Source organism: Colius striatus, chromosome 4, assembly GCF_028858725.1.
Source record: "Colius striatus isolate bColStr4 chromosome 4, bColStr4.1.hap1, whole genome shotgun sequence".
Classification (NCBI taxonomy): domain Eukaryota; kingdom Metazoa; phylum Chordata; class Aves; order Coliiformes; family Coliidae; genus Colius; species Colius striatus.
This window is the reverse complement of record NC_084762.1, coordinates 73,900,288-73,927,608: the sequence shown is the minus strand read 5'-3', so window position 1 is coordinate 73,927,608 and position 27,321 is coordinate 73,900,288. Positions and strand designations below refer to the sequence as shown.

At 40.3% G+C, this 27,321-nt stretch overlaps 2 protein-coding genes across 3 annotated transcripts in view; both read right to left on the bottom strand.

The window, feature by feature from the left end:
- CPQ (carboxypeptidase Q) overlaps positions 1-14,032 on the bottom strand; it is a 173,617-nt gene extending 159,585 nt beyond the window's left edge. Inside the window, exon 1 of one of the 2 annotated variants that reach the window (XM_061995505.1) lies at positions 13,962-14,032. The gene's annotated coding sequence lies outside the window, so the exon portion shown is untranslated. Of the gene's footprint in view, positions 1-5,683; positions 5,762-13,961 lie in introns of those variants that run through there. The other variant, XM_061995503.1, reaches the window with a different exon arrangement.
- A 9,871-nt stretch (positions 14,033-23,903) lies between these two features.
- The window catches only part of SDC2 (syndecan 2), a 62,802-nt gene continuing 59,384 nt past the window's right edge, over positions 23,904-27,321 (bottom strand). The window contains exon 5 of the mRNA XM_061995637.1: positions 23,904-26,155. Coding sequence (XP_061851621.1) covers positions 25,992-26,155 — 164 coding nt within the window. The 3' untranslated portion in view covers positions 23,904-25,991. The remainder of the gene's footprint in view (positions 26,156-27,321) is intronic.

The window sequence follows — 27,321 nt, the reverse complement described above, 5'->3', positions numbered from 1 at the left end:
ACACCCATTCTGAGACAAAACATTAGTAGCCTCTTACTAATTCTGGGAAACTTTCTTGATTGCAAAAGTACTTGGGACAGACATATACCTTGTATCTTCACAAAATTCATATGTAACTGAGACACAAACCCTTCAGAACTGTATATTTTTCTTTCAGTCTTTCCTACAAGAGAAAAGCACTCCCATTCTCCTGAGGCACTATAACCACAGAAATCTTCTCTTGCAACCAATTCTGTATTTTCTGAATTTTGTTATCAAGGAGATCAACTAGGCTATGGAAAAAAATAAAGTACCCAAGAGGGAAAAGCAAGAGACCACAAATTAAGGAGCATCAAAGAAAAGAATCGCCAGCAAGGCACCATACTTAAACATCTATTACCCAAAACTGTAAACTAAGTTACTTTTTGGAAAATACATTCAACAAGACATCTAACATCCTGTATTGTGTTAAATTATTCCCACAATTCTGATGGTAAATATTTTCTTTCTCTTTTCATTGAAAGACTAGGAGACTGCAGCCTGCCAAAGGATGAAACCTATCTTCATGCCAGGAGAAAGCTTAAAAGAGAAGGTATGAGCTACAAGCAAATGATCAGTCCATATCTCTGGATAGCAAAAGCTGATAAAGTTGATGGATGGATGTCGTAACAAGAGCAAACCAAGTTTTGTTAACAACAATCAGAGCAGGGCTGTTACTATCACAACTTGTTCTGCCACCCTTATGAAAGCTGAAAGGAATAAAATTGCCAAGTTTGTGGCACATAACTTTATCCTGAAGGGCAAAGGAGTCCAGGAAGGCTGGACATTCTTCAAGAAGGAAATCTTAAAGATGTAGGATCAAACTGTTTCCTTGTGCAAGAAGATGAGCTGGTGGGACAGAAGACCACTCTGGCTGAACAGAGAGCTTCTGCTGGTGAGGATGTGGTGAAGTCATGTAGGGAGAAAATTAGAAGGGCCAAGGCTCAACTAGAAGTTAAGATGGCCACAACTGTAAAAGACAGTAAGAAAATTTTCTACAAATATATTAGTGTAAAAAAGAGGCCTAAGGTGACTCCTGCCTTTAATGGATGAAAGGAGAAACCTAGTGAATAAGGATGAGGAAAAAGCTGAGGTACTTAATGCCTTCTTCGCTTCATTAAGTCTTCAATACTAAAACCAGCCCTTCTCTGGGCACTCGTCCACCAGAGCCAGAGGACAGGGGACAGACTGCAGCTGACTTAGTGCAAGGGAAAATGGTGTGCAACCTGCTGCCCCACCTTGACACACACAAGTTGATAGGACCAGACAGAATCCACCCAAGAATGCTGAAGGAACTGGCAGAAGTGCTCACTGAGCCACTCTGTGAGAGCTGGAAACAGGCTTCTTGGGAAGAGTATAGGAACATTGCCAGGGAATGCAGTGGTGCAACCAGGAAGACTAGAGCCCTTCTAGAATTATGTTTAGCCAGGGAAGTTAAGGACAGTAATAAGGCATTTTCCAGGTATCTGGCAGAAACTACAGGCCAGTCAACTCATCCTGATTGTCATCACTAAACATATGAAGGAAAAGATGGTTGTCAGGGGGAGTCAACATGGACTCACCAAGGGGAAATCCTGTTTAACCAACCTGATATCCTTCTATGAGTGCATAACCAGCTGGCTAGATGAGGGGAGAGCAGCAGATGTCATCTATGTTGACTTCAGCAAGGCTTTTCACACTGTCTCCCATAACATACTCATCAGAAAGCTCAGGCAGTGTGGCTTGGATGAGTGGACAGTGAGGTGGATCAAGAGCTGGCTGAATGACAGAGCCCAGAGGGTGGTGATCAATGGCACAGAGTCAAGTAAGAGGCCTGTGGCCAGTGGAGTTCCACAGGGATCAGTTCTGGGGCCAGTCTTGTTCAACATCTTCACCAATGATCTGGATGAGGAGACAGAGTGTACCCTCAGCAAGTTGGCTGATGACACCGAAATGGGAGGACTGGCTGATTCCCCAGAAGGCTGTGCTGCCATTCAGCGGGATCTAAACCAGCTTGAGTGTTGGTCAGAGAAGAATCTCATGAGGTTCAACAAGGACAAGGGCAGAGTCCTGCATCTGGGAAGGAACAACCCCATGCACCAGTACAGGCTGGGGATTGACCTGCTGGAGAGCAGCTCTGCAGAGAGAGACCCGAGAGTCCTGATTGATAATAAACTAACCATGAGCCAGCAATGTGCCCTCGTGGCCAAGAAGGCCAATGGCATCCTGGGATGCATCAAGAAGAGTGTGACCAGTAGGGCGAAGGATGTTCTGCTCCCTCTCTACTCTGCCCTGGTGAGGCCTCATCTGGAGTCCCTTCCAATCCTACCATTCTGCGATTCTCTGATTGTACTTGGCACTGGTGAGGCTGTACCTTGAATACAGGACCCCTCACTACAGGAAGGACATTGAGTCCTGGAGACTCTCTAGAGACAGTTAACTAAGGTGGTGAAGGGTCTGGAGAACAGGACTTATGAAGAACAGTTAAGAGAGCTGGAGATATTTAGCCTAGAGAAGAGGAGGCTGAGAGGAGATATGATCACTCTCTACAACTACCTGAAGGTGAGTTGTGGTGAGGTAGGGGTCAATCTCTTCTCTCCAGTAATCAATGGAGGACAGGAGGAAATGGGTTCAAGTTGCACAAGAGAAGGTTTGGACTGGACATTAGGAAGTACTTTTTCACCAAGAGGGTAGTTAAGCATTGGAACAGGCTGCCCAGGGAGGTGGTGGAGTCACCATCCTTGGAGACATTCAAAAGATGCATAGATGAGGTACTGAGGGATGTGGGTTGTTTTAGTGATAGGCTTAGTAGTGTGAGGTGAGTGGTTGGACTCAATGATCTTAAAGGTTTTTTCTAACCGTAATGATTCTGTGACTCTATGAAAGATTTAAAAAAAAAAGGCCAAAAAAAGCAAGACCAATATTTTCAGAAGTATCCAACCATTTCAGCTATCTTTCTCCATATACCTACAATCTCATTTTACAGACTACAAGTAGCACCACAATTCGAAATTAAGTCAATTATTCTTTGTTGAATATTATTTTTAAGAATTTTCATAAATCAAATTTCCTGGTTAATATAACTGTAACATTTCTGAGCATCTTTTCTATTTATTAGGTTTTTTTAATACAGTCTTGCTCTACATTAGCAAGAAAAGGCGCGTTCCTCATACTGCTATAGTAACAACATTCCATTTGTGAACAGCTGAGAAATCTGGTGAACATATTGCTAGACTTGTTAAGAAAACTGATATTCTAGTCTTTTGCCTCTTTACTGTAGGATATGCCCACCAAGCCTTCCCTCTCAGAGTAACAAAGGATGAATTTGTAAATACAAGTATATGAAAGTGGCATAGCATCAAGTATTTCTCAATTCAATGGACAGAAAAAAAATATTTATGATGCACACATTACTTAAGTGTGAGAAAGGATACTCCCCATTTCATCATGGAGCACAACAGTTACCATGCATAAGGTGGTTCTGATTCTGCAGTTAACTTCGAATTACCTTTTACTGTCATTTAAGAGACAAAAAAATATCATACAATTTTACTATTGCAGGACAAAAAAAAAGTCAGTTATGACAGTAGATCTGCATCAACAGTCCCAGCTAAGATTAGGATCCACAGTGCTACCTACTGCACAGATACCCTGAGACAAATGTGCCTTTAGGGCCTTACAACTACAGACAGACAAAATGGACCAATAATTTTGAGAGGAGAGACACAGAAGTGACATCTCCAAGTGATTCAGTTGCCACAAGAAAGACATTTCAATTAGCATGATCACTCAACCCCTTTCCCCTGACAGTACCAAGAGAAGCTGGTCAGAAACTTACTGTGGTGAAGCAAATGGTCATGTTACAAAAAGTCAACTGAAAATCAAAGTGGAAAACAACCTCAAAACAACAAAATCCCCAAACAACATACCAAAGAGTAAACATGTCAATTATATCGAAAGGGCAGTGACACGTGGTGACACCAAGTGAGTCTGGGTAAGACAATTCTTATTTTTCTCACCCAGGTAATTCTATTTCCAGAATTGATTATCTGAAGATATGTTTGCGTCAGCATTTTAATTTTTTTTTAGCAAAATAGATATAAGTGTAACTAATTTCTGTATCTGGTAAGCTAGTAATAAATATCTGAAAATGTCTGTTTTCAATTTAATTCACACACTAACACAGCTGGCATGTTTCTCTCCAGAACTCCCATGTGATGATTCAGAAGAACCATCTTCCAGGTAAACTGTGAAACAGCTTGCACTGAGCTACTCTAGGTTAGCAAATACTAGGTAATTTTGTGTTGACAAAATATGAGCATGGGAAAATATGTACAGGGAAGACTAGTCCTATAATATTTTCATGTGAAAGTTCATTTTAAATATTTAGTTCTCAAGCATATATCTTGCTACTACTAGCTTCAGGTCCTTTGTTTTTTAACAGGAGGAAACAAAACAGCCAGACGTTTCCTAAGTCCTAAATACTTCAGTTCAGATTGCATAAGGCAAAGCTGACAGACAGGTGTCATTTCCCATACTCCAGAGAAGTTTTTACACTGACCATCTTTGAAAAGACCAGCTCACCACCACTACCAAGAACACACTAGGCCCAGGTGGGTGACTGTGTCCAAGCTCAGGAAGCACACAGTGACTCCATTTCCAGACTCCAGTTGCTTATCCTGTCCTTCTGCTATTGCAGGTGACAGCCACAAGCTCCTGGGTCTAATGGAGGAGTTATGCTTGGAACATAATAAAAAGTGAAGCCATTTAGACACTCTTTAAATTGCTATTCAGATACAGTGTTATAAAACGGGGCAGGGACCCTGGGTCTTCGGGCACCTCTGGCTTTTATCCTACCTGCTAAGTAGCCCTCCGCCAGCACAGCTTTGGGAATGCTGCCTTAAGTGTTTCTAATCACAAGACCAATCTTTAAGGAGACAAAAGCTTGCAAAAACAACCCACTTAGAGCACTTTACTTTGATTTACCTATAAATGGCGATTTTCTAAACCACACATTTGGCCTGTCATAATTGCATAAAATTTAGAGGGCTTTATCCACAGCATGAGCAGAGAGACTACTTAACATTTAGGGCTCTGCTATTACTAGCATGAGGAAGAAATAGAGTCTCTGCCTCCTCTAGTGAATCCAAAAGTTGGAAATGTTAATCGCTTTTTGAAATAAATGCAATTCCAAATTTAAATTAAACTGGTATTGGAGGATCACTTATATTTGCCCTTGCAAGCAGGGGCAGATGATGAGGTATAGTGCACATAAAATTACAACTGTTCCTTCATTCAGAAGCAGACAAAAAGTCATCTTTCACTTCTCCATTCCTTTCAGGATGACGGTGTTACTGTGTGTGCCCAAATTTTCTTGATTTCCATATCAGCAGCACTCATCAGAAAGCTCTTCTTTGAAACCCTTTGGAAGCCAAGATGGGATATAAGCAGTGCTTTGGTCAATGGGTTATGTATCAGTCCTGCTCCGCAATGACAACTATTTCTGTTATCAATAGGAACAGATCTGATGGCAACACTAATCCTACACTCCTTACTCCATGTTTGAGTACCAAGTACTTAGATATAAATGCCAGGAGAGCAGGCAAGGTCAGGAAGAAGCCTACATTTCTTAAGTTTATTATCCCATTTGATTCCTAGATTAAGGCTTTTTCTAGAGCGAAATTACCTTCTGCATTCAGAAGAGCAGCTGAGTTTGCACAGACCACCACCCGCAGTGGCAATGATGCTTGCAGCTAACAGTCCAGCTGCTACTTCACCGCAGATGAAAATGTTTTCCAGGAAAAAGGCTAGCAATAGCTGGCTTCCACTCTTCCTGTGCCACTCGTCTGTAGGGACACGAGACGTTAGACAGCTTGCTTCATTTGGACAATTTTGGGAGCTCACATTAGACAGATGCACACTCAAATCATTATTTATACTGTGTGCATCTGTCTTTTATATATATATATAGTTTACATACTGATAAGATCCAAATAGTTATTTTTATAGAACAGTCTTCAAAAGAATTTTCTCATGCTCCCTTTCCTGTCCCCATGCTTCTCAACCAGGCTACATGTTCTGGACTTTCAGGAAACGATCACTAAAGAATCAGAGTAGTTTGTGTTGGAAGGGATCTTTAAAGGCTGTGTAATCCAACTACTCTGCAATAAGCATGGACATCTTCAACTAGATCAGTTTGCGTCCAATCCTTGGATGTTTCCAGGGATGGGGCATCTACTATCTCTTTGATCAATCTATTCTAGTGTTTCACCACCTTCATTGTGAAAAATTTGTTCCGGAGGAGGGCAACAAAGATGATCAGAAGTTTGGAGCATCTCTTCTATGAAAGCAGGCTGAGACAGCTGGGGATGTTCGGCTTGGAGAAGAGTAGACTCTGAGGAGACCTTATAGTAGCGTACCATTATGAGGAAAGGCTACGGGAATTGGGGCTGTTTAGTCTGGAGGAGACTGAGGGATGATCTTATTAACATTTATAAATATCTAAAGGGTGGGTGTCAGGAGGTTGGCAGATCCCTTTTTTCTATAGTAGCTAGCAACAGGACAAGGGGTAATGGGATGAAGCTGGAACACAAAAAGTTCCACTTAAATATAAGAAAAAACTATTTCACTGTGAGGGTGATGGAGCAGTGGCACAGGCTGCCCAGAGGGGTTGTGGAGTTTCCTTCCTTGGAGGTCTTCAAGACCCGCCTGGACATGTTCCTATGCAACCTGATCTAGATGAACCTGCTTCTGCAGTGGGGTTGGACCATATGATCTCTAAAGGTCCCTTGCAACCCCTATAATTCTATGATTCTATGAATACTTAAGAATGCCGACAAGAAAGCTGGAGAGGGACTTTTTACAAGGGCATGTAGTTGTAGGACAAGAGGTAAGGGCTCCAAACTCAAAGAGGGTAGATTGAGGTTATATATAAGGAATAAGTTTTTTACTGTGAGGATGGTGAGGCACTGGAACAGGTTGACCAGAGATGTTGTGGATGTCTCATCCCTGGAAGTGCTCAAGGCCAGGCTGGATGGGGCTTTGAGCAACTTGATCTAGCAGAAGGTGTCCCTGACAATGGGCAGGGGAATGGAACTAGATGATCTTCAAGGCACCTTCCAGCCCAAACTATTTTACGATTTTATGATATGATTCCATATTTAGTCTAAATCTACCTTTTTTTTTAGTTTTAGACCATTATCCCTTGTCCTGTTGCAACAGGCCCTGCTAGGAAGTCTCTCTCCATCTTTCTTACAAGCCCCTTTTTAGTATTGGAAGCCTGCAATAAGGTATCTCTCAGAGCCTTCTCTTCACCAACGTTCTCATCTGAATACATTTAATTCTAACATCCAACACACTGAGAACAGAAACAATGGAGAAATGACATATCTTCCAGCATTATAACAATGAGGAAAAGCCAAAGGATATAAAACAGCATGAAAAAGAGAAGAAAACTTTATGAAATTCAACTACTACTCCCCTGAAACATAACTGCTCTGACTTTGGTAAACCCTTGAGACCTGTAAATGCATAGTAGTGAGATTGACAAGAGTGTGGTATATAATGTAACAATGAGATGGCTGAGAGGGCTGCACCATAAGCATAAGAAAATGGCACTGGTTTAAAGAAAAAAAAATCACACAACTGAAAACGAGCAATAAATATCAGATACACTTTATAGACACATATATCATGCAATTTTTAGTTGCTGGGCTCATACCCTGACTTATAGTAAAGGTCAGCAAAACAGGATTCACTTTTTATGGGTTTCTTTTTAATGCTTCTATTTTAAATAAAACTTGCCATATGATCTAGACCAAGGGAACACAGGATATATCACTGGTGGTAATGACAGCTCCTCAAATAAAGTTAAAAAACCACGTTGACTTCTTTCAGCCTAAAACCTTAAACTATGATGTAATTTTCACAAATAGTATCAGAAGGGAGAGTATGATGTGGGGAAAAATAAAGTATCATTTCTGGCTGTACCAGAATTTCCATGCTAGAGACAGCACCAAGTCTGGTTTGCTTACAAATGCAAAATAACTCATGCTGTTTTATCAAAAGGATTCTCTTTACTCCAAACCAATATTCTGGGTCAAAAAATCAGACCTACTTTGAGCAATGAGGACTGCTAACAGAAACATCACTTATCACTGGGAAATACCTTTTCCTCTATAGGGAAAATGACTTGCAAGTGAGTTTTCAGCTCACCTACTGTGACACATAAACACAGAACGATAATAATACTCTTCTGACCACCTTTTTCAATTAAACAAAAAATTCATTGTCCCAGTCAAAAATTAGATGTGAGGCTGAAGACACTGTTGGCATCTTTTATGAGCTCAGCAAACTTTGAAGAGATGTTTTGACATTCAGCATAATCTTTTCTCTCTAAGTTTCTTCTAGTTTGATGCCTTTCTCTTCTCTCATCACGAGATTTGCTAGAACAGTCCAAAATTGGACAACTACTAAAAAGCCCCATCTGATCCACCCATACCAGATACACTGGTATGCAATTTGGTTATTGCAATTCTTTTTAACAATCACAACTATAGTATACACCACATGGTACTACAAAGCAAGATGTGTGTTCTGACTTGAGGGGAATCCACTGCTGGAAACAAGCATCATAGAATCATAGAATCATGGAATGGTAGGGGTTGGAAGGGACCTTTAGAGATCATCTAGTCCAACCCCCCTGCAGAAACACGTTCACCTAGATCAGGTCACATAGGAACATGGCCAGGCGGGTCTTGAAGACCTCCAAGGAAGGAGACTCCACAACTCCTCTGGGCAGCCTGTTCCACTGCATCATTTGGTTACTCTTGAAAGTGCAGCCAGAGATATTCCTGCTCACTACTATCCTTTCTGCAAGTTTTCTTTTCAGTTGCAGGTCCAAAACAAAGCATTAATCATAGACTTTAACTGCAGCAGTAACATATCTTGAAAATGGTGTCAGTGTATTTTGCCAGTTTATGGACTAGGCGACAGAAGATTTGGATCTGTTGTGTCTTAAATCCATCTAAGCCCAGCTACAGTGGCTGTGCCCTCCAAATTGCCATTCATTTGCACCAGAAAGTTATCTATATGGGAAAGCAGCAAGCTGGTTCTGGGAACCATCCAGTGAAAAAAAATTTATTCTCTATGTGCAGAATGAAGCATGAGCACTACCAATAGGTCAGTGATGAAGAGAAAATGGGGATGTAGTAGTCGAAAGAAGATTGGACTGCAGCATTCCCCACAGCCTGAAAGCAGATAGCTCTGCACTTTCCACCACCTCTGCTACTTGGGTGAAAATGGCTGACCAAGGGACAAGTATGTGGCTGGAGTGGAAACCTCCGCAGCAGCTGCAGGTAAATTTGACAAGGACAGTAGCTTGAAGCCTCCACACAGTTTTATAAGATTATTCCTCTGACTTCTTAGCTTCCGAAAGCCCTCTAGAGATTCCTTACTCAACAACTATTTCAAGAGAACCAAACCTAACAATTAAAACCAAGTTGATTTTGTCTTCCTTCTAGGATGTTTCACAGTCCATCATCACTGCTATAGAAATTATCTGCTCTTGTGTATTTTTTGGCAGCATTGAATACGTCACCTGAGATTAGTGATGTGTTTTTCTGCCTTATCTAGTTGTCATGAGAGAAAATATTAATACTCCACTGCAGTATATGATCAATCTTAAAGAAATTAGTAGCTTGCAATTCTTTCTGCTTCCAAAGCAATAAAGAATTTCATTAAATTAAAACTCCAAGAAGTGTTTTCGCAGTCTGCCACAGAAGAGCACTCATGTTTTGTATGGGAGAATATGACCAGAGTGAGAACTAGAACGTGAGCCCTGTGATTCAGAACAGTAAAAATCAACAAGATCAGAAATGCTAATCTCAAAACCTGTGGAGAGTAGAACGAAAAACCATTACAGATAAATCACATGTATACTTCGGTCTTCAAAAGTTACAGATAAAAAAGTGCTTTCCCAAAGGAGTCTATTGGCTCAGATCTCACTTTAAGGCCTCAAAAAAGCACTTTTCTTTCTCAAATGTCTATTGGCATATACATAATATTACATAAGCCTGTTTTGTGGGGCTACTTGAAACGCAGAATTACTTTTGACTCACTTGTCTTATGTAAATTCACAGTCAAGTGCCTCCTCTGAAAACAACCAACACAAAAATTAAAGGCACAGGATATCAATATATGTGTAGCAGATGAAAGCTAGAAAAATAGGGGGAGGGCAGAAGAGTCATCTCATTCACTTTCATACAGAGTGTTCTAGCAGGAAATGTACTATCATTACATTTAAGTAAAAGATCAGATATGACAACCAGTAACTGGAGGGGGAAAAAAAAGGAAAAAAAAGCCACCCTAAAACACATATATACTTAAAACCAGAACTGTTTTCTCACATCAGTACTAAAACAGGCTTCACAAGAGTGGCAGCTCTCAGTTGCACAAAATGCTACATCTGTGGGGATCACAAAACAGGTTTGGGCAAATCCTGAGCTGGAGGAAATGGTCACTGTTGTGCTGAATACCAGATGCTCACTCAGGCAAGTCTGAAATAAATCTTAGTTGTTTAAATTTCCTGTGATATAAGAAATGTCTATGATAAGTGACCTGAGATTAACCTCCTCTCACTATAAGACCACTGATTTAAAATTTATGTTAGAGAACTATGATGAATTTGACTGATTTCTTCTTTTCTAAAACAGCATTAATACATTTTAAAGCCAGGTTTTATGATCACAGGTCTTCTACCATACCTCTGATTGCAATAGGTAGTACAGAGAAATATTTGCCAAAATTCATAAATAACTTCTTAGAGATGCATTTTAATCCATGTTTCTGTTCATTAGATACTTCTATCAAATCCCTCTTGGTAGTAACAGCACCAAAGGGACTTTCACATTTTCTTCTCACCCACTGTGGAGAAAATACATCAGGGATCTACGTTAAAAGATTGTGAGAAAATATTACTATTATTAATACCAGAAGAGAAAAAAAATAATCTAATTGTGCTGTGTGTCTGAATGGACTCCATTTAAAAAAAAACCAAAACCACCTCAATAATTAAAAGAACAAAACACAAAAACCCACAAAATCAACCAACTACAAAATTAATATTAAAATAAACACACTCTTAAACCCCAGCCACCCACCATTGGTCCATTCTCTCTCATAAACAGAAATCAAGCCCCATGTAAGGTTAAGGCACTCAAATTATCATTTTTTAAAACTACAGGCTACCAGAGTTAACACTTCTCTCAAGCTGACATACATTTTTCCTTCTATTAAAAAACTGGAACAAAAAATACCAGAGTATTCTCCACAGATTCCACCAAAAATACTGACTTAATCAAATAATTGGTATTTAGTAGATTATAAACTAGAGCTAAAAATTCACTATTGCCCTTGCAGTGAAAATGTAAGTGACTGGGGGTCAAGTGAAGAGAAAACTTACATTTCACTGCTTTGAGATTATTGCAGACATTTGGTAACAAAACTGTGAAACATTACTGCAGTGCAGTTTTTGACAGATAATATTTCCTGTCGAGACAGAACAGAAAGAACTGTAGAGTTTCAAGATTGTAATCATTTCGTACATTTCTATGCACAAAGTACTTTTTTAAGCAAAATATTTCACCCCTGCAGCTGCTATCTCTTAGATGTGCTGCCATCCTTCATCTTCATCCTCCCACAACTGGAAAGGAAGAGATGACAAGATGAAGTTTTGTATCTTAAAACGAGTTTTACATGCTATTGCAGAGATAGATAAAAAAATCCCACGTGCATTATGAGTTTGTTCAATTATGTCAACAACAAGAGACTCTGTAAGTTGCTTCTTTTCCTGATTTGGCATTAAAGACATGCAAGCATTTGCAAAACTGTGTTATAAAACAAATGAGAATCTATATGAGCTTTTACTGACAGATGTCTCCCAACAGGGGTCAATGCCCGGTTGTTCTTCCCCAGCCCAGATTTGCAATCTGTTCTTATCTGATTTAGTATCTTATTGTTCTCCTGTTCAAAAGAATTATATATATTTTAAACACCAAGAAACAAGATTGAGTAAGACAAAGGCTTTGTATGAATCTCTAAAGCTGCAGTGGCTCTGATCCAATTTTATCTACACAGACTTCATCTGAAAGATTGAAGTTTGGATGAAGTAAAACTGATTGCAAGGCACAATTGATAGATGTTATCCAAGAGTGATTATGTCTGAAGATATGAGTCAACATTTACAAGGAAACAAGGAACACACAAATTCATGGATATGGCAGGCTTTGTAGGGTTTCTTTGGGGAAAGAAGTGTTTGAGGTTTTATTCAAAATGATCATCTAACAGATGGATCACCAGACAAGACTAAAAGGTGGTTGTAAGAAGTGATAGTAGATAAGCATGAGAAAGAGTTTTAATACAACTTTCACCCTTGCAGAAAAATAACCAGAGTAAAATCAAAGCCACCTTTTGTCAGCCTAGCTTAAATCTTAGTAATTTCTCAAGCTAAAATAGATACACTCTAGACAGATGCAGAAGTGAGCAATTCTTCCATTCCTGCACAGGGAATCTGTTCTACAGTCATACCAAATATTGCTGTAGATGAAGAAACACCCACGTGTTTCCCTTTCATCAATAGATTACAACACTCTTGCAGTTTTTTTAATACAAAAAGACCAGCAGATGTGGAACAATCTCCAGAAACAGTACAAATTAATCTAATTTTGAAAAGAGTGAAAACCACAGGCAGGCAAAATTTTGAAAATTAACGCTTGCAAAACAAAGACTCAAGATTTCAGGTGTTGGATGTTACACACGGTCCTCTGAGCAGGCTTTTGGGTGCTCATGCAGCACTTAGGTAATTCAGATCCCAACTATTCTGCAGTTTGAAGGAAGAAACAAGTAATCAACAAGCAAACATAAATCTAGTGCTTGTAATTTGAATTTTCCCTTCAGTAGTTCTGAGCAGGCTTGTAACTTGTCAGACACAACCACTAGATCCAAAAGGCTGCTCCATATCTAATCCTTCATTAGTAAAATCTGATTCAGCTTGCAGTTCTTTTTCTCATGCTTTTATATATTTGACTTTTCGCTCCCTCATATATATTTTAGTGCATCTATAAAATACGAATATGTACATAAACATACATAAAAATTGGGTATATATAAATGCCTATACTTTTCCCTTTTGCATCAATTTGAAAATGGTAGCCTTTGAAGAATAAAGTGTTGTCAAAACAAATCTAATGGGTACTAGTTCTTAGAGTTTCCTACTCAACTAGATAACTTTACATGCCAGGACCTCTTCACTATGAAGTCTGACATAAAATGTCATTAAATACCTAATGTACGCATCTGGTATTTATGGATTTTATCCGTCTGCAATGTCACAGCTTTGAATCAGCGACTGCTGTCAACGCTGCCGGTTTCACGATCTGACACGGCAGAGCACGGCTGCTTTGCCTGAAACTGACCATGTGTCCCTTAAGCACGTGAGTCACAGCCAACTACAACTTAAAGTGAATACTCGGTATTAAATTTAAAGGAACACGAAGGTAAGATTGGTAACCGAGTTAAATGTCTGGCCCTCTCCAGAGAGGAGGGGGAGGGCAGGCTCGAGGCCCCGGCACCTGGCCGGGGGGCTCCGGCCCATCGACCCAAGACAGAGCCGCCCGCGGCCCAGCGACTGAAGCATATGTTGTCTGGACTTTAACCCAAGGATTCGGCGAGGAGGAGACGGGGCCGAGCCCCGCCGAGGCGCCGGCGGCCTGCATGCTCCTCCTCGCTCCTGGCCAGTCGGCAGGGCCGGGGCCGGGCCCCCTGGGAGAAGCGCAGCCCTGGGAGAAGCGCAGCCCTGGGAGAAGCGCAGGGCTCTCGGCCCAGGTGCCTACCGCGCCGGCGGGCCTGGCCCCGGTGAGAAGGAGGAAAAGGAGGAGGATGAGGAGAGGAGCAGAGTAAACACGCACCTTCCCCGCACAGAGCGGCCCACGGCAGCGCTAGCACGGCCCCTGCCTCCGCCCGGCGACGTGGGGCAGGGGCGGCCGCGGCGCTAGAAGGGGGCGGCCGCGGCGCTGGAAGGGGGCGGGCCGCCGGGGCTGCCTGCGGCCGCTTCAGGGCACGCACCCTCCTGGCGCTGCCAGTCGTGCGAGAGCCTGCTCCCGGAGCCTCGTAGGCTCCACTGACGTGAGGCGGACCGAGCCCGAGCACTTCCACCCAACCCTGGGCTCTCGGAGAGGGGGTCTAAAAAAATCCTGCCCTGCCCCCAAGAATCATAAAGTCCTTTCTGTTGGAAAAGACCTTTAACATCAAGTCCAGCCGCTAACCTCACACTGCCAAGCCCATCACTAAACTGTCCCTCAACACCTCATCTACACATCTTTTAAATATCTCCAGGGATGGTGACTCCACCACACCTCCCTGGGCAGCCTGTTCCAATGCTTAATAAACCTCTTAGTGAAAAAGTCTTTCCTAATGTTCAATCTAAACCTCCCCTGGAGCAACTTGAGCCCATTTCCTCTTGTCATAGCACTCATAACTGAGGAGAAGAGACTGATTCACACTTCACTACAACTCCCTTTCAAATAATTGTAGAGAGGGATCATGTCTCCTCTTAGTCTCCCCCAAGCTAAATAACCCCTCTTCCCTCAGCTGCTCCTCATCAGACATGTTCTCCAGACCCTTCATCAGGCACTCCTGGGGATAAAATTGTTTGGTGGGAGGGGGGTACCTGCTACCTAGGACTGCATTTTTTTAGGGCATTAGTGGTGCGAGGATGTACAGCAAACAGATGAAGCCTGAGAATATTTTTTTGCTGCTTGGGTGGTAGCGGCAGCCTCCTCCTCAGAGTATGGTAATACCATGTTGTTCATTGGTGATTTCAAGTGGGCTAGGAACCGTTGCTGAGAACCAAGGTAGGACCACCACTCATCACATGGCAGCCTCCTGCACAAGTAGCATTGCACACATTTAAATAAAGGTGTGTTTATAAGAAACACCTAGGTAAATGACTGTAGTTTCTTCTGTAGATAAGATCATAAAATACAAACATGGGTCTTAATGTGCAAACACTTGAATTGAAGCTCTCAACTGGGTCTACTTAAGTCAAGGAGACTACCCAGGTGTTTACAGGTTGAGTGTTTTTATAGGATCAAAGCCCATGGTGCATTTCCAAAAGCCATTGTAGCAGGAAGACAGTGAAGAATTTTCCTCTATTATTCAACACAGTATTCCAATATTCATGAATTTTCTGCCTAAGTGAAAAGACTAATAGTAAAGAGCTTCATGGGCATGTACCTTGAGGAGGCATTTGAAATACAAGTTATTATAAGATAATGGCTGTCCCTGCCAACCAGACTCCTCCACCCATTTTTTTGAGGTGATTCTTTCATCTTGCTTTTCACCTGTGTTTTTCTATGCGCAGTCTGGACAGTACATTTTTGCAGCTGGGGCTGTACCAGTAGGTGTAACAATGTTTCTCTCAAACTGACACAGTTCTTGCAGTCCCTTCCATTAAGGGTAACAAAATAACTGTTTAAAATACCACACAAACAAGAGGGTATTACAGATCTGCCTAATTGTCTCTTTCCTGTGCATTCTGTGTATTGTTTACATATCATACTCTAGAAGCTGTAGGTATTCATCTGGGAAATAAGGGGAAAGAGAGTATATATAGTGATTAAATAGTTATAACTGCATTGTAAATCATGCAAGAAAATATTCCATCCTCAAAAGTTAGTTGTTGTTACCCACAACATCTTGAACTTAACCTCCAATGTATGGCTTTCCTTTTTGCTTCCAGGGTTTGAAACACATCAATACTTACTTTGCCTTGGGAAAGTTATTTCTATGACACCCACCTTTGACATTATTTTCTCATATTTTACATCACTCACTAACTGCATAATTTTGTTTTCCTTTAGTCTGTATCTTTGGGACTTTCAGATTGCTGGTTTTCCCTCCTTGGGATTGCAGTTATTAAATCAGGGAGAAGCTGCAGCTCAAGAGACCCGTGCTCAGTTTTCCAGACTTTATAAGCTACTGTGTTGGACAAAATTGTAGCCCTTCCATCCAGAAATCATCTGTGTGATCCATCTTGCAGACTTCTTAACTGATTGAGACTATTCAGGTTCTTGAAGGTCCCCATATGGATGTGTCTGTACGTGATTGTTGTGATTACACCAGCAGGAACAGTGTCAAAGTCAAGAACTTAGTATTCAAGAAAGGGATTGGATCTATATGAGTGTTAAAAATAATCTGAATTATCTGATTTAACTTGGTGCTTCAGAGAATAAGCTGGTATCTGACTACTGGAAAGGAGAATGAAATCTAACATGAGGACAGGTCACACTTCTTACTGCTGGAATTTTTTTAACCTTCTATGACACACCTGAGGCAACTACTGGGGTGTGCTGTTAGGTGCAGGATAATACCTGAACGTATCCTGAAGCTCTTCTGTTAGGGCAGTTGCTTGGTCCCATGCTTCTTCCTGCATGGAATAGGGATGATGGATGAAGCTATTTCACTGTGCTTTGTTTTTCCAGCCTGTTTAGGCTGCACAGTTGTTGGATCAAGGACTGCTTCAGTGGAGCTCTAAACCTCATAGAAGTCTCTAAAATGTGACTGCATTAAAATAACAGAAGAAATCACAAGCATATTCACGTACTAATTATTATGCAAAGAGGGGAGGGAAGAAAGTACAGATTCCTTTGAAAAGCTGCCAGCACAGGTCCAAACACAAAAGGTGTTTGAAGTGGGAGCATACTGTACTAGGCTGAAGGAATTACCAATGTACCAGTTACCCTTGTTTAGAAGCATGCTCTCAATTTTCATTTTAAGACATTTATTTACTTACCAAAGTATTTTCCACTTTTTGTCTCCCAAAAGTCCCAACTAAGTTTTTCTTAGTTACTTTGCACTGCAGACTGGTAAATATAGACTGCTAAATGATGCAAACTTCAGCTCTTTTTTTATTATTATTTTTCAGGTAAAGGAGATGAAAAGAAATATTCCAGAGTTTCTGGGAAGCATTGTTTTTCAGTTCTTCATAGGAAGAAGTGTTCAAGCTTGACTCCGACTTGTATGTCTTTTGATTTATGCAGCCTGACAGCAAATAAACCTATTCTAGTAGCACATAGAATGAAGAAAAAGGTAGGGACATCATGACAGAAAACCAGTAAGCATTGTATGGCCAGTATTCTTCTACACAATTCTGCTAGCTTTTCTGCTGCTGGGTCAGAGACTCTTTTTTTTTTTCAGGTATCAAGAGCAGCATGGGCTGAGAACAGAACACATCATCTGCCAGCAACGGGTTGGTAGGGCATGCCTTTCTTGGGACATCTTAGCTGGGGCCTGCTCAGTGCTATACAGGTTTACTGTCAGAAGTCAGCATTAGTTGCCCTCAATTTCTATGCACTCTCATACTAATTTGATCTCCATCAGAATTCAGCCAACAAAAGTCAGCCTTTCTTGCCAAAGTGAAATCTCCTCTCTGAACAGCACAACCCAACATATAGCTACTAGCAAAATGTCACTGTATACATGCTCCAAGAAGATGGCAATGTTGGCAGCTGCAAGCCCTGGGTCCTTACCCAGTGTGCAGCAGCCCTTCTGCTGTTACAGCTTCCTGCAGGGAAGGCATGCAGCACCTCAAAAAAAGCAGTGATGAATACACATGCTCCAGGGACATGAAAATGTCAGCAACTTAAAGACCTCACAAAAGTTCTGGGAGCAAAACTTGCTAGTAAGATGTAGCCTGACAGTGTAATTTCTCCTGCAGGTAACTACTTGTTTACTCAAGGGGCAACAGCTTTGCCATGGCACAGAAAAGTTTCTGCTAAGCATTCCCATGCTTGAATGCTAAGCATTCATTTCTAAGCATAGAAAAGTGTTTCCACTTCCTTATAAATTGTATGACTTGTGCTGCTATGGGTAGAGAGCAGAGGCACCTATAAAACCAGAGGTGCAAGGAGTCCTGTGTGTGCATTCCTGTGGAGCTCCAGTCTTCGGGTAGCAATTGGTCCAGCAATATCCATGAGTCTTCCTCCAATCCTGTGTTTACAAAGCAGAGACATTTGGATGCCTAATATCAATTATCGTATAGTTGCATTAAAAATACATTAAATACTACTCTAAATTACTTCCTTTATGATTTATCTCAGCAATTCTCTCCACTATAGTTAGGTATCTTTATTCATCTCAGTATTTTTGTGAGGCTAAAATCCAGGTTTAACTTACTCAAAACCCTGGTTCAGTTTCTGTACGCATATTTGACCCCAAAAAAGTTTAAATCTGTAGATGCTTTTAAAAATGCAGATAAAATATATCTTTTATTTCTGGATACATAGTCTTTGAGTAAAAGTAATCCTCTACTCTGCAAAGTACCAAAGCAATCCTTTTTTCATAACACAGCTACTGTAATGGTGAGTTCCAAGTTTAAAGAACATCCAGTGCAATGCTACCACCCTGCATGAGAATAGTAAATCCCTGGGGAAGAGCTGGGGCTGGACTGAACACATAACAGACTGTCTTCATACAGGATGAGCCAATAAAATATTTGTCTAACAGAGGCAGATGGGAGCCCAAGCAGGAGTGTGACTTCTCTGGGTAATGACACTTCAGCCAGCCATTGTACTGGGAAGGGGAGCATTCGTGAAGTGGCAGATACTAGACAGATGGACAGAAATTGAGTGCCAAAATGGGATTCTGCAAGAGAGGCAATGTGTTACCATCAAAACTGACTAAATTTTTGAAGTCCTCTTCTGACCCTTTACAGTATACAATCAGGAGATGGCACGATTCTTACCCAATTTTGTAAAGTCTATTTGATTACAATTTGAAAGCTTTGATACACATGCCAAAAAGTGAAAAGCTGATGTACTAAGAGCTTGCATAAAATAATATATTGCTTATTTAAGGATAGGTATGGTATTTCTTAGAATCTAGATGAGCCAGAATTGAACAAGTCTATGGAGTTTCAGAATCTGCATTGAAATTCCCATCAGGAAAGACTGAAGTAAAATTCCACTTAGCTTTTAGTGGTTGAATATGTGTTATAAAAAGCACAGACTGACAGAGAAAAATTGATGATTTCTACTGCCAGAACTGTTACAAAAATCAAACCATGAACTGGGAGAAGTCACATGGCTGAGCACCAGTAACCAATTTTTAAGATAAAAGAAAAATTTACGCTGACAGCTCTTCTGTAGGTATAAAATTCTATCCTTTCTTTTTCTTTTTTCAAGCTCTTTTAAATAAAACCACTTAGAAACAGAAAAACGAGAAAGCTTGTACTCCTCCAACCTATGGGAAAAAGGAAGAAAGATTGAGAGCTACTGGCTTTAAAGTCTTAATAGACATTGTGATTGGAATTGCTCAATTCAATTCAATAACTAGCAAAAATGCTTTTGCCTAATAAATAACTTCCATCAATTAAATATGTTTGCTCAACATGTTTTTGCTAATCTTTGTTCTGATGTGCTTAATATATTTTACATTATAAGAAGTGCTAATTTTATACATTCTGAATGAAATCTGAATTTCTATTGAAAAGCAAGTTGAAACAAATGAAAGCTATAAATTGAATCAGCTGGTAAATAAATATGTATTTACCATTTTTAACATAACAGAATGGAAAAACCAGGACACAAAAATGGAAGTTAAGCTTTGTACTGGCATAAATATGTAAACAGTGTGTGCTCCTGCAGAGCAAAGAGAAGTACAAAATTTACTGTAAAGATTAAATTAAATTAGGAGTTAACAAGTCGTCCTGTTTACCAGCCACTGAAAACCAGTTATCTTTGGGAAAATATCTGAGTACATGCAAGACAAGGTGAAAGGTGATGATTTAAAGAAAGGTTTCTTGCTGCTGCTTTGATTGTAGTCAGCAATTTAAGTTGACTGTGGTTCTCAGGGAAGATTTTCCTAGGGAATGGAGCTCAGATAATGAAGGTTTACCAGAACTGTTCCTGAAGCCTTGCCTCACCAGCATGAAGATGGCACAGTCTTAGCCTGACAGTGAGGCACCAGGTCAAGGTGCCTCATTCAAGCTTTTTTCTCACAGCAGGAGTTAAGCTGTGCCCTCATCCATCTGAGACTTGACCCCACAAGTTCTTCCTTGCCAAGAAGAGGTTTTTGTGCAAGTCAGCATTTACTCAGCTGGCACTGTGGGCTGGTCCAGAAGAAAGCACATGCTCTGCTTCCCTTCATTACACAAGAGACTCTTCTGTTAGCTCTGTGGTAATGAGAATTATAGGGATGAATGATGAAAACTGAACTTTGGATTGTTTTACATTCCTTCAGTACTGTTTAGTGTGATGGTTGTTGACTTCTCCCCTGCTGCTATATTTGGAAATATAAGTAGGAAGGACATGAACACTAGTATTATGGGTTATGACACAAAAATATCAAAAAGACTGTTGCCATTTCTCTTTGGTATCCTCTGGGGAGCCAAAATGTTTAGAGAAAGGTCTAGTTCCATCACAGGATCTCAGGAAAATGGGTACTAAACTTTGTTTAGACTCAGGAACTACATATGGCCATAGAAGGTGGGTGGATAACTAGGACACAGAACTTTTTCCTCCACTGTGCTTAGTTTCCCACCACTCGATAAGCTTCAAGTAGCGTGTCTGATGGAATTATTGTTCCTTATACGTCAGCACTTGGATTAAAAATAGAAAAAAATCAGAAGCTTCCTCTACATTCAACAAATCAACAAAAGATCCGTGGGAAAAAAAATGCATAATGCCCCAGAAGAAATCTAAATGAGTTAAAGTCACCCCCTACAGAGAACTTGGACTCTGTTTATTTTCAATAAGCTATTACAGGTCTTGCAATATTTTTCTGGAAGTTTTTCACAAGCATTCCTACTTCCTCTCACTCCAGGCTGAAGCTGAACTGCCAAGCTGGAGGAATTCTTTGGACCCGTCTTTCAGCCACGAGAGACAGCAGCCCTCAGCCCCAGCCCAAAACCATCAGTTTTTAAGATGCAATATGAGTTTAAAAACCCAAGACCTCTGGAGGCTATGCCATAAACACATTTGATATTGAAGGAGTCATGTGTAGCAAAAGCTTGACATATCCCAAGCATGGAGAACAAACAGCACAACAGCACATCTCAGCTGCAAAGTCCTGGTTGTAATCTCATAATTTCTTCTCACCTCCTGTGGACAAAAGATAATGCAAACCCTTCTGAGTTCAGTACAGCACCTTAACTGTTGCCTCCTGCTGCCCTCCCAGCATCTCCTGTGGGCAGCAGAAGGCACATAGGTTCAGCCCTGGAGGTCCTCCACCTGGGTTGCTGTAGCAGTTCCTCTGCAGTCTGGAGGGTGAGCAGCCAGAAGCAGCAACCGGCACCACCTACAGCTGGCAGTGCCAATCTCCCATGTGCTGGGAAGCTGTGTGCAACCAAGAGCATCTCTCAGGGTATGACACCAACACCTGCCCACTCTCCAGCCTACAATTTCTCTCTGTTTAGAGTAAAGTGAGTGCGATGGCAAATACTCAAGACACCAAAATGCCTTCTAACTTCTAGCGGAAAATGTGGGCTGTCAGCACAGCTTCTCTTCCTGCTTTCTTTCCACTCACCCCAAATTAATGTTTGTAGTTCTACGTGGGCCTTGTCACCCAGTCCCCCCTCCCCCATTCCCTCTAGAAACTGAACTCGTATACTGCAGACACATAGAGGGTTTTTCAGATTTCCACCCACGCAAGCAGCTACTCTGCACATCCGATGCCCATGTGAAATTGGTTCACAGGGGTCAGGGCAGAAGCCCACGTTTTCATTTCTAGGTCTACCGAGCTTAAGTTTTATCATTTGTTTGTTTTCAGAGAAAAAAAAAAAACCAAACAACTTTACTTCATAGGGGAAGAAATCTCAGCAAAACAGCTTTTCCCCTGGCAGGGTTGGGTTACAGGTCCCCCACTCCCACCCACACGACTGAACCCAGCGGCTGCTCAGCCCAATAGTCAGGAGGAAATGAAATGCACATGTCAGAGTCTCCTTCTCCTGCTCCAGTTCCTTAGCAAAACTGCTCTTCTGTTCCAGTCACAAAACATCTCAGGACCAGGAGACATGCCAAGGAGGGGGATACTCACTACATCTTTTCTCAAACTGTGCTACAAAGTCATGCTTTCTCAACTTGAAGAAAGTTTTGGAAAGACAATGCTCTAAAAGTTCACAGCAGGGAGTTTTCACACCAAGGTTCAGAGCTCAGCAACACAAAGGCAAGAGCTTAAGTGCAATAAAATTAATACTAAACTTCAATAAAAACAGACAATAATATTGCAAATTCCTTAAAGGAAATGATGCCACTCTGATTAAGCAAACATTAAACAATAAAAGAAAAAAGCTATATTATTTCCATCTGTAAGAACAATAGTTTACTTTGAGATTTTTTTTCCCTGATTCCTTTTCCTTGTTTGCTTACTTGAGCAAATAATATACTACTCAGCATACTATCATCATCTCCCTCACACCAACAGTTTTTGTTTAATGTTTATCTGGATGCTTCTTTCCTGTATTCCATATGTTGTTTAAAAATAGTATCTGTCATTTGAGACTGCACTCTACCACCATTTCGATACACAGCTCCAAAAAAGAGCAGCAACTAGGCAAAGTTACAAACATACTAGACTCTTGTTAGGAGATAGAAGAGAATCATTCTGGTTTTAATTTATTCTTCTTCAATGAAGTGCAATGCTCAAAATGAAGAAAAAAGCCAGCTATGTGGCCTGTAAACATGAGCTACAATTCACTTGTAAAGTTGGAGAGCAGAGGCAGCAAGAACTCAACTTCTGAAGTTATTTTTTTATTAATTCAGCAAATGTGAGAGGCTTCTTTTACCATAAGCTTTAGGTCACTTGCATTGGGCTTCATTTGCAAAGAATCTAAGAGGAAGTAATCACTTATAACGCAGAGTAAACCAAAGCAAAATGGCATTTTGATAAACATTAGAGCCTATCAATCACAAGGAGATGTCGCATCAGGTTGCTGAGGAATTTCAGAGCTGCAACAGCAGGGAAGAGCCAAGGGTCTCTAGGAAAAGCTATCCCAGACATACAGAAGCTCTTGCTAGCTGTGAGTAGGCAGCATCCACAGCCTGGCACCAGGACTCCCAGCTGCCCAGCAACATCCATGAGTAGCCAGAGTATTGCTAGAAACACATCCAGGAAGGGGAGAACAAAAGGGAAGCAAAACCTAAGACCAGCTTATGCTAGGAAGGCTCAGTTTTAACAGACGTGCACCCATTCAGCTGCCGATTTCTTCTGAACAGAGTTGCTGGAAGCCGAGTGTCTGCATCAGCCCAGTTTTCAGACCGCTGAAAACATGTTTATAACCAAGATGATAGCTCTGTTAGAATTTCTCCCTAACAGTATGGTTTGGCACTGAAAAGAGAAAGGCAAAGAGATTGTGAGATGATGAATGTTGCTATAACACCTACCGTATGTTACAGGAGTTTCGGGTTTATGTTAGGGAAGGCAGGAGAACTGCGATACTTCAAGTCCATGTACACAGCTGAAGCATTAAGCTGCTTCTGCATGTAACAGTGGATAATGGATGGGTAGAGGGAAAATAGGTGAGTGGTTAAAACAGAGTTGAAACTTTACCATTGCTTCTGCTTGACAGCAAATGTAGGAGGAATCAGACAAGCATGTTATTTGGTAGCCTGCATAATTACAATAGATGCCTATGTTGGATAAAGTGTCCTGTACACTAGGTAGAGAGGCAGAGTCTAACGTACATAAATAAGAGAACAGCTTCTTAATATCAATTTGCTTATGGAGATAATTTATCTGATGTTTAGTATTTACAGCTATACTTACAGCAATATTCATTGCACCCTTAAAGCAAATTCGAATCTACTACCTTAAGCAAAGTGAGCTTCAAAAAACTGGATGTCAGACTATACAAATAAAGTATTAGTTTAGGCATGGTAGACTTTATTTTGGCACTTGAACAAATGCTTTATTTTACAGCAGTGGCACAGCATTTGCCAGAAATTTTCTTTTCTTGGCACAGTTATTTCAAGCAGCTATTTTACTAATTGAATTTCACTAAATATTGCACAATAAGATATACCTGTTAAAATCTTACCCTGTTTTTATGTGTTGAACTTGTATGGCTTTGAAAAACTTGCCAGTAAGTATAAGTAATTTAAAAAGCAATATATTAAGTATTTTAGCACAGGATAGTGTTTGCTCGTTCCTAAATGACCACTGAACTTGGGACAGCAACAAATACAAGTTACGCAACTCTTATCTGAAGAGCTGCCAGACCTTATTTACAATACATTGCCATTTCTGAGAAGCAGTTCAGCTTGATGTCCTGAACACCTATATTTTGGAAATCCCACAAATGAAAAATGAGGAGGTTAACAGAGCAGAAGACGAAGTCACTTGTCTGTTACAAAGCATAATATAAGGAGGCAGACTATCGTCTTCACCATGTGTCCCTCTGTTCAACACCTATCTGAGGTCTAAGCAACAGAGCCTTTCCTCTTCTACTCGGAATATTTCTTTCTTCTCTTATGAAGATATTCCACTTAGTTCTTCTGCTGGAGTCCAAGCAGAATCAACCAAAATTCTCCAAAAGGCCAGGGAAAAACATAAAGCTGAACAACAAATCAAAACCCAATATACACAATAAATGAACTCAGGTACTCCTTTGAATTTTACAGTGTGGAAAACAACATTTTCAGGAAGAACAGGTCTATGTCGACACTACCATTAAATCTAATGCAAAGGTCGAATGACTCTTAACTCATACACCAGATGCAAGAGACATTCCCACTTTTCTCTGCCAGCTTCAGGAATAAATCTGGACCGAGCCCGATCAACAGCCTTTTGGGGTTTTTTTTTGGTCTGGATTTTGAAGAACTACTAGGTGTACTCTGTGACATTAAAACACAAGCAAGTAGACATAAAATGAAAAGTGTACAAAAGTATGTCACAATGGAATTTTCAGTATTAGGCCACATGATTTATTCAGTAGTGTTTATGTTCCCAAATTACAATTATGTCTATCCATGTAAGACTACAAAAGTTACCATTAGAATTGTCTGTGCTTATAAAATACCAACATTTTCTTTTACTGTTATATACTCATTAACACCGGTCTGCGACGAGTTACATAGAATCATAGGCACTTCAAAGGCTTTAAAAGATGTTTACAACTTAAATGTCTTTTTAAAGAACAAAAATTTAAACCCCTACTTGTACCTTCAAATTGCAAATAATTAACAAATACAGTGGCCATAGAAATCTGCAGCAACTTCTCAAAATACTGTTAGAGTCTTTGGGTTTGCTTAGGTTTGTCAGTAGCTTACTCCAAATCTTCCTGACAGGAGATTTGTTTAGTAAGAATAAGACTATACAGTTTGTAGTAATAATCCAATTTTACACATTAATTTGCTGTTACAAATCTCACTGAAGCTACAGGTACGCTGAGAAACAATGCAAAGTGTAAAATTGATATTCTGACACTTAAATTTATACGAAGTGGAGGTTAAAGTTTACATAGCTGAAAAATTACATTTACACTAAAAGTTACTGTTATCTGAATTATCTGAAGACAAACTGCACCATGACAATTACAAAAAGGCATTGTTTGGAAACAGATAAATTAATGAAATAAAAACTAACTTTGAAGATCAATCTGAGACATGCCGACAAAAATTAAACAACTTTCATTGAACCATAGGATAAAACAATAATTTTCATTATTTATATTTATGCATAAAGTTTTAAAAATGATTCGGTGAACATCAATGGTTTTATAAAATAATGCTTTGCCACTGTTATTCACAGAACACTGCAAATGTTAAGTTTTAATTTTACATTTTTAAAGGAATACATGAAAAGTTTTAAATACAATGGGATTTTATCATAAAGGTGCCGTAACGGCTCTTTAATGGAAAAAAAAAAGATCTTCATTATTCTATGCAAAAGCTTTATTTAAAAAAGTTCAGTGATCTCATAAATAGAGACACTAAATAGGAGTTTTATGCATAAAACTCCTTAGTAGGTGCCTTTTGATAGGCAGCACAGGATGGTTTACGTTCACCAAGGTCGTAACTGCCTTCATCCTTCTTTCTCATGCGATATACCAGCAGCAGGATAAGGAAGATTGCGAAAAGAAAACCAATAACTCCGCCAGCAATAACAGCTGTAATCAAAGAAACAGAGATTCACAATATGCTGGAAAAACAAGTTTAGCACCATGTTCTTTTTCATCTCACACAATGAGTTTGCCATTATTTTCAAATCGCAGAAAAAGGCTCCTGTTATGTAACTCTCTTGATTATTAGTATCCAGAAATATATTCTCAGAAAGCCTGTTTGTCTTTATGAAGGCAATCGCTTAAAAGGGACAAGGGGTAATGGGATGAAGTTGGAACACAAAAAGTTCCATTTAAACATAAGAAAAAACTATTTCTCTGTTGAGGTGAGGGAGCCCTGGCACAGGCTGCCCAGAGGGGTTGTGGAGTCTCCTTCCTTGGAGGTCTTCAAGACCCACCTGGACATGTTCCTCTGAGACCTGATCTAGGCTGACCCGCTTCTGCAGGGGAGTTGGACCACATGATCTCTAAAGGTCCCTTCCAACCCCTACCATTCTATGAAAAGGACACTCCACCTACGAGTCAGTAATCCAACAATTCACAGATCTAAAAAGGTTATTAAAAATTTTCCAAAACCTCAGTTAAGACAGTCACCAAGGGTGCCAAAACACACAAAGTCAACTTAATTTATAATAATAGCAATTAAGTTTCTTTCGGAATATTTTTTTACACAGTTAACATTTTCAGCCTTAAGAGAATAATTTGCTGGACTCGCTAAGAAATGAGTTTCCCCTTTTGTTCATCAGTTTTCACTGTGACTCAAGATTGAAACAAATTTCTTACTGATAAGTAAATAGGCAAGAACATTTCATGGAGCTGTAGGAGCAAGAGGCATTACACTCATCATGCACTTGTGAGTGTGTAGGAAGTATCAACTCCAACTAGACTTCAAGGGCAAAAATGCATAGTTCTGCTGATGTGGGCATTAAGGCTATTTTACACTTTGATGCTCATAGGAAGATGTGGTCCAAAACTGTGTGACTTTCACACCTCACAACACACACCCCAAGGTGATGGGGCAAAGTATATGCAGTGCTTATGCAAAAAAACCCTCAGATGTAGTGAAAACACTGGTGGTCAGTTTGTGCCTCTTTGGGTTATGCATAGAAATAGACTCTCTGTATCCTAAGGACGTTGCTTATCCATCCCTCTCCATCCACTCAACACTTGCCATAAGCTCCTCCTAGGCAGCGTCCATCTGCACAGATGGGCCA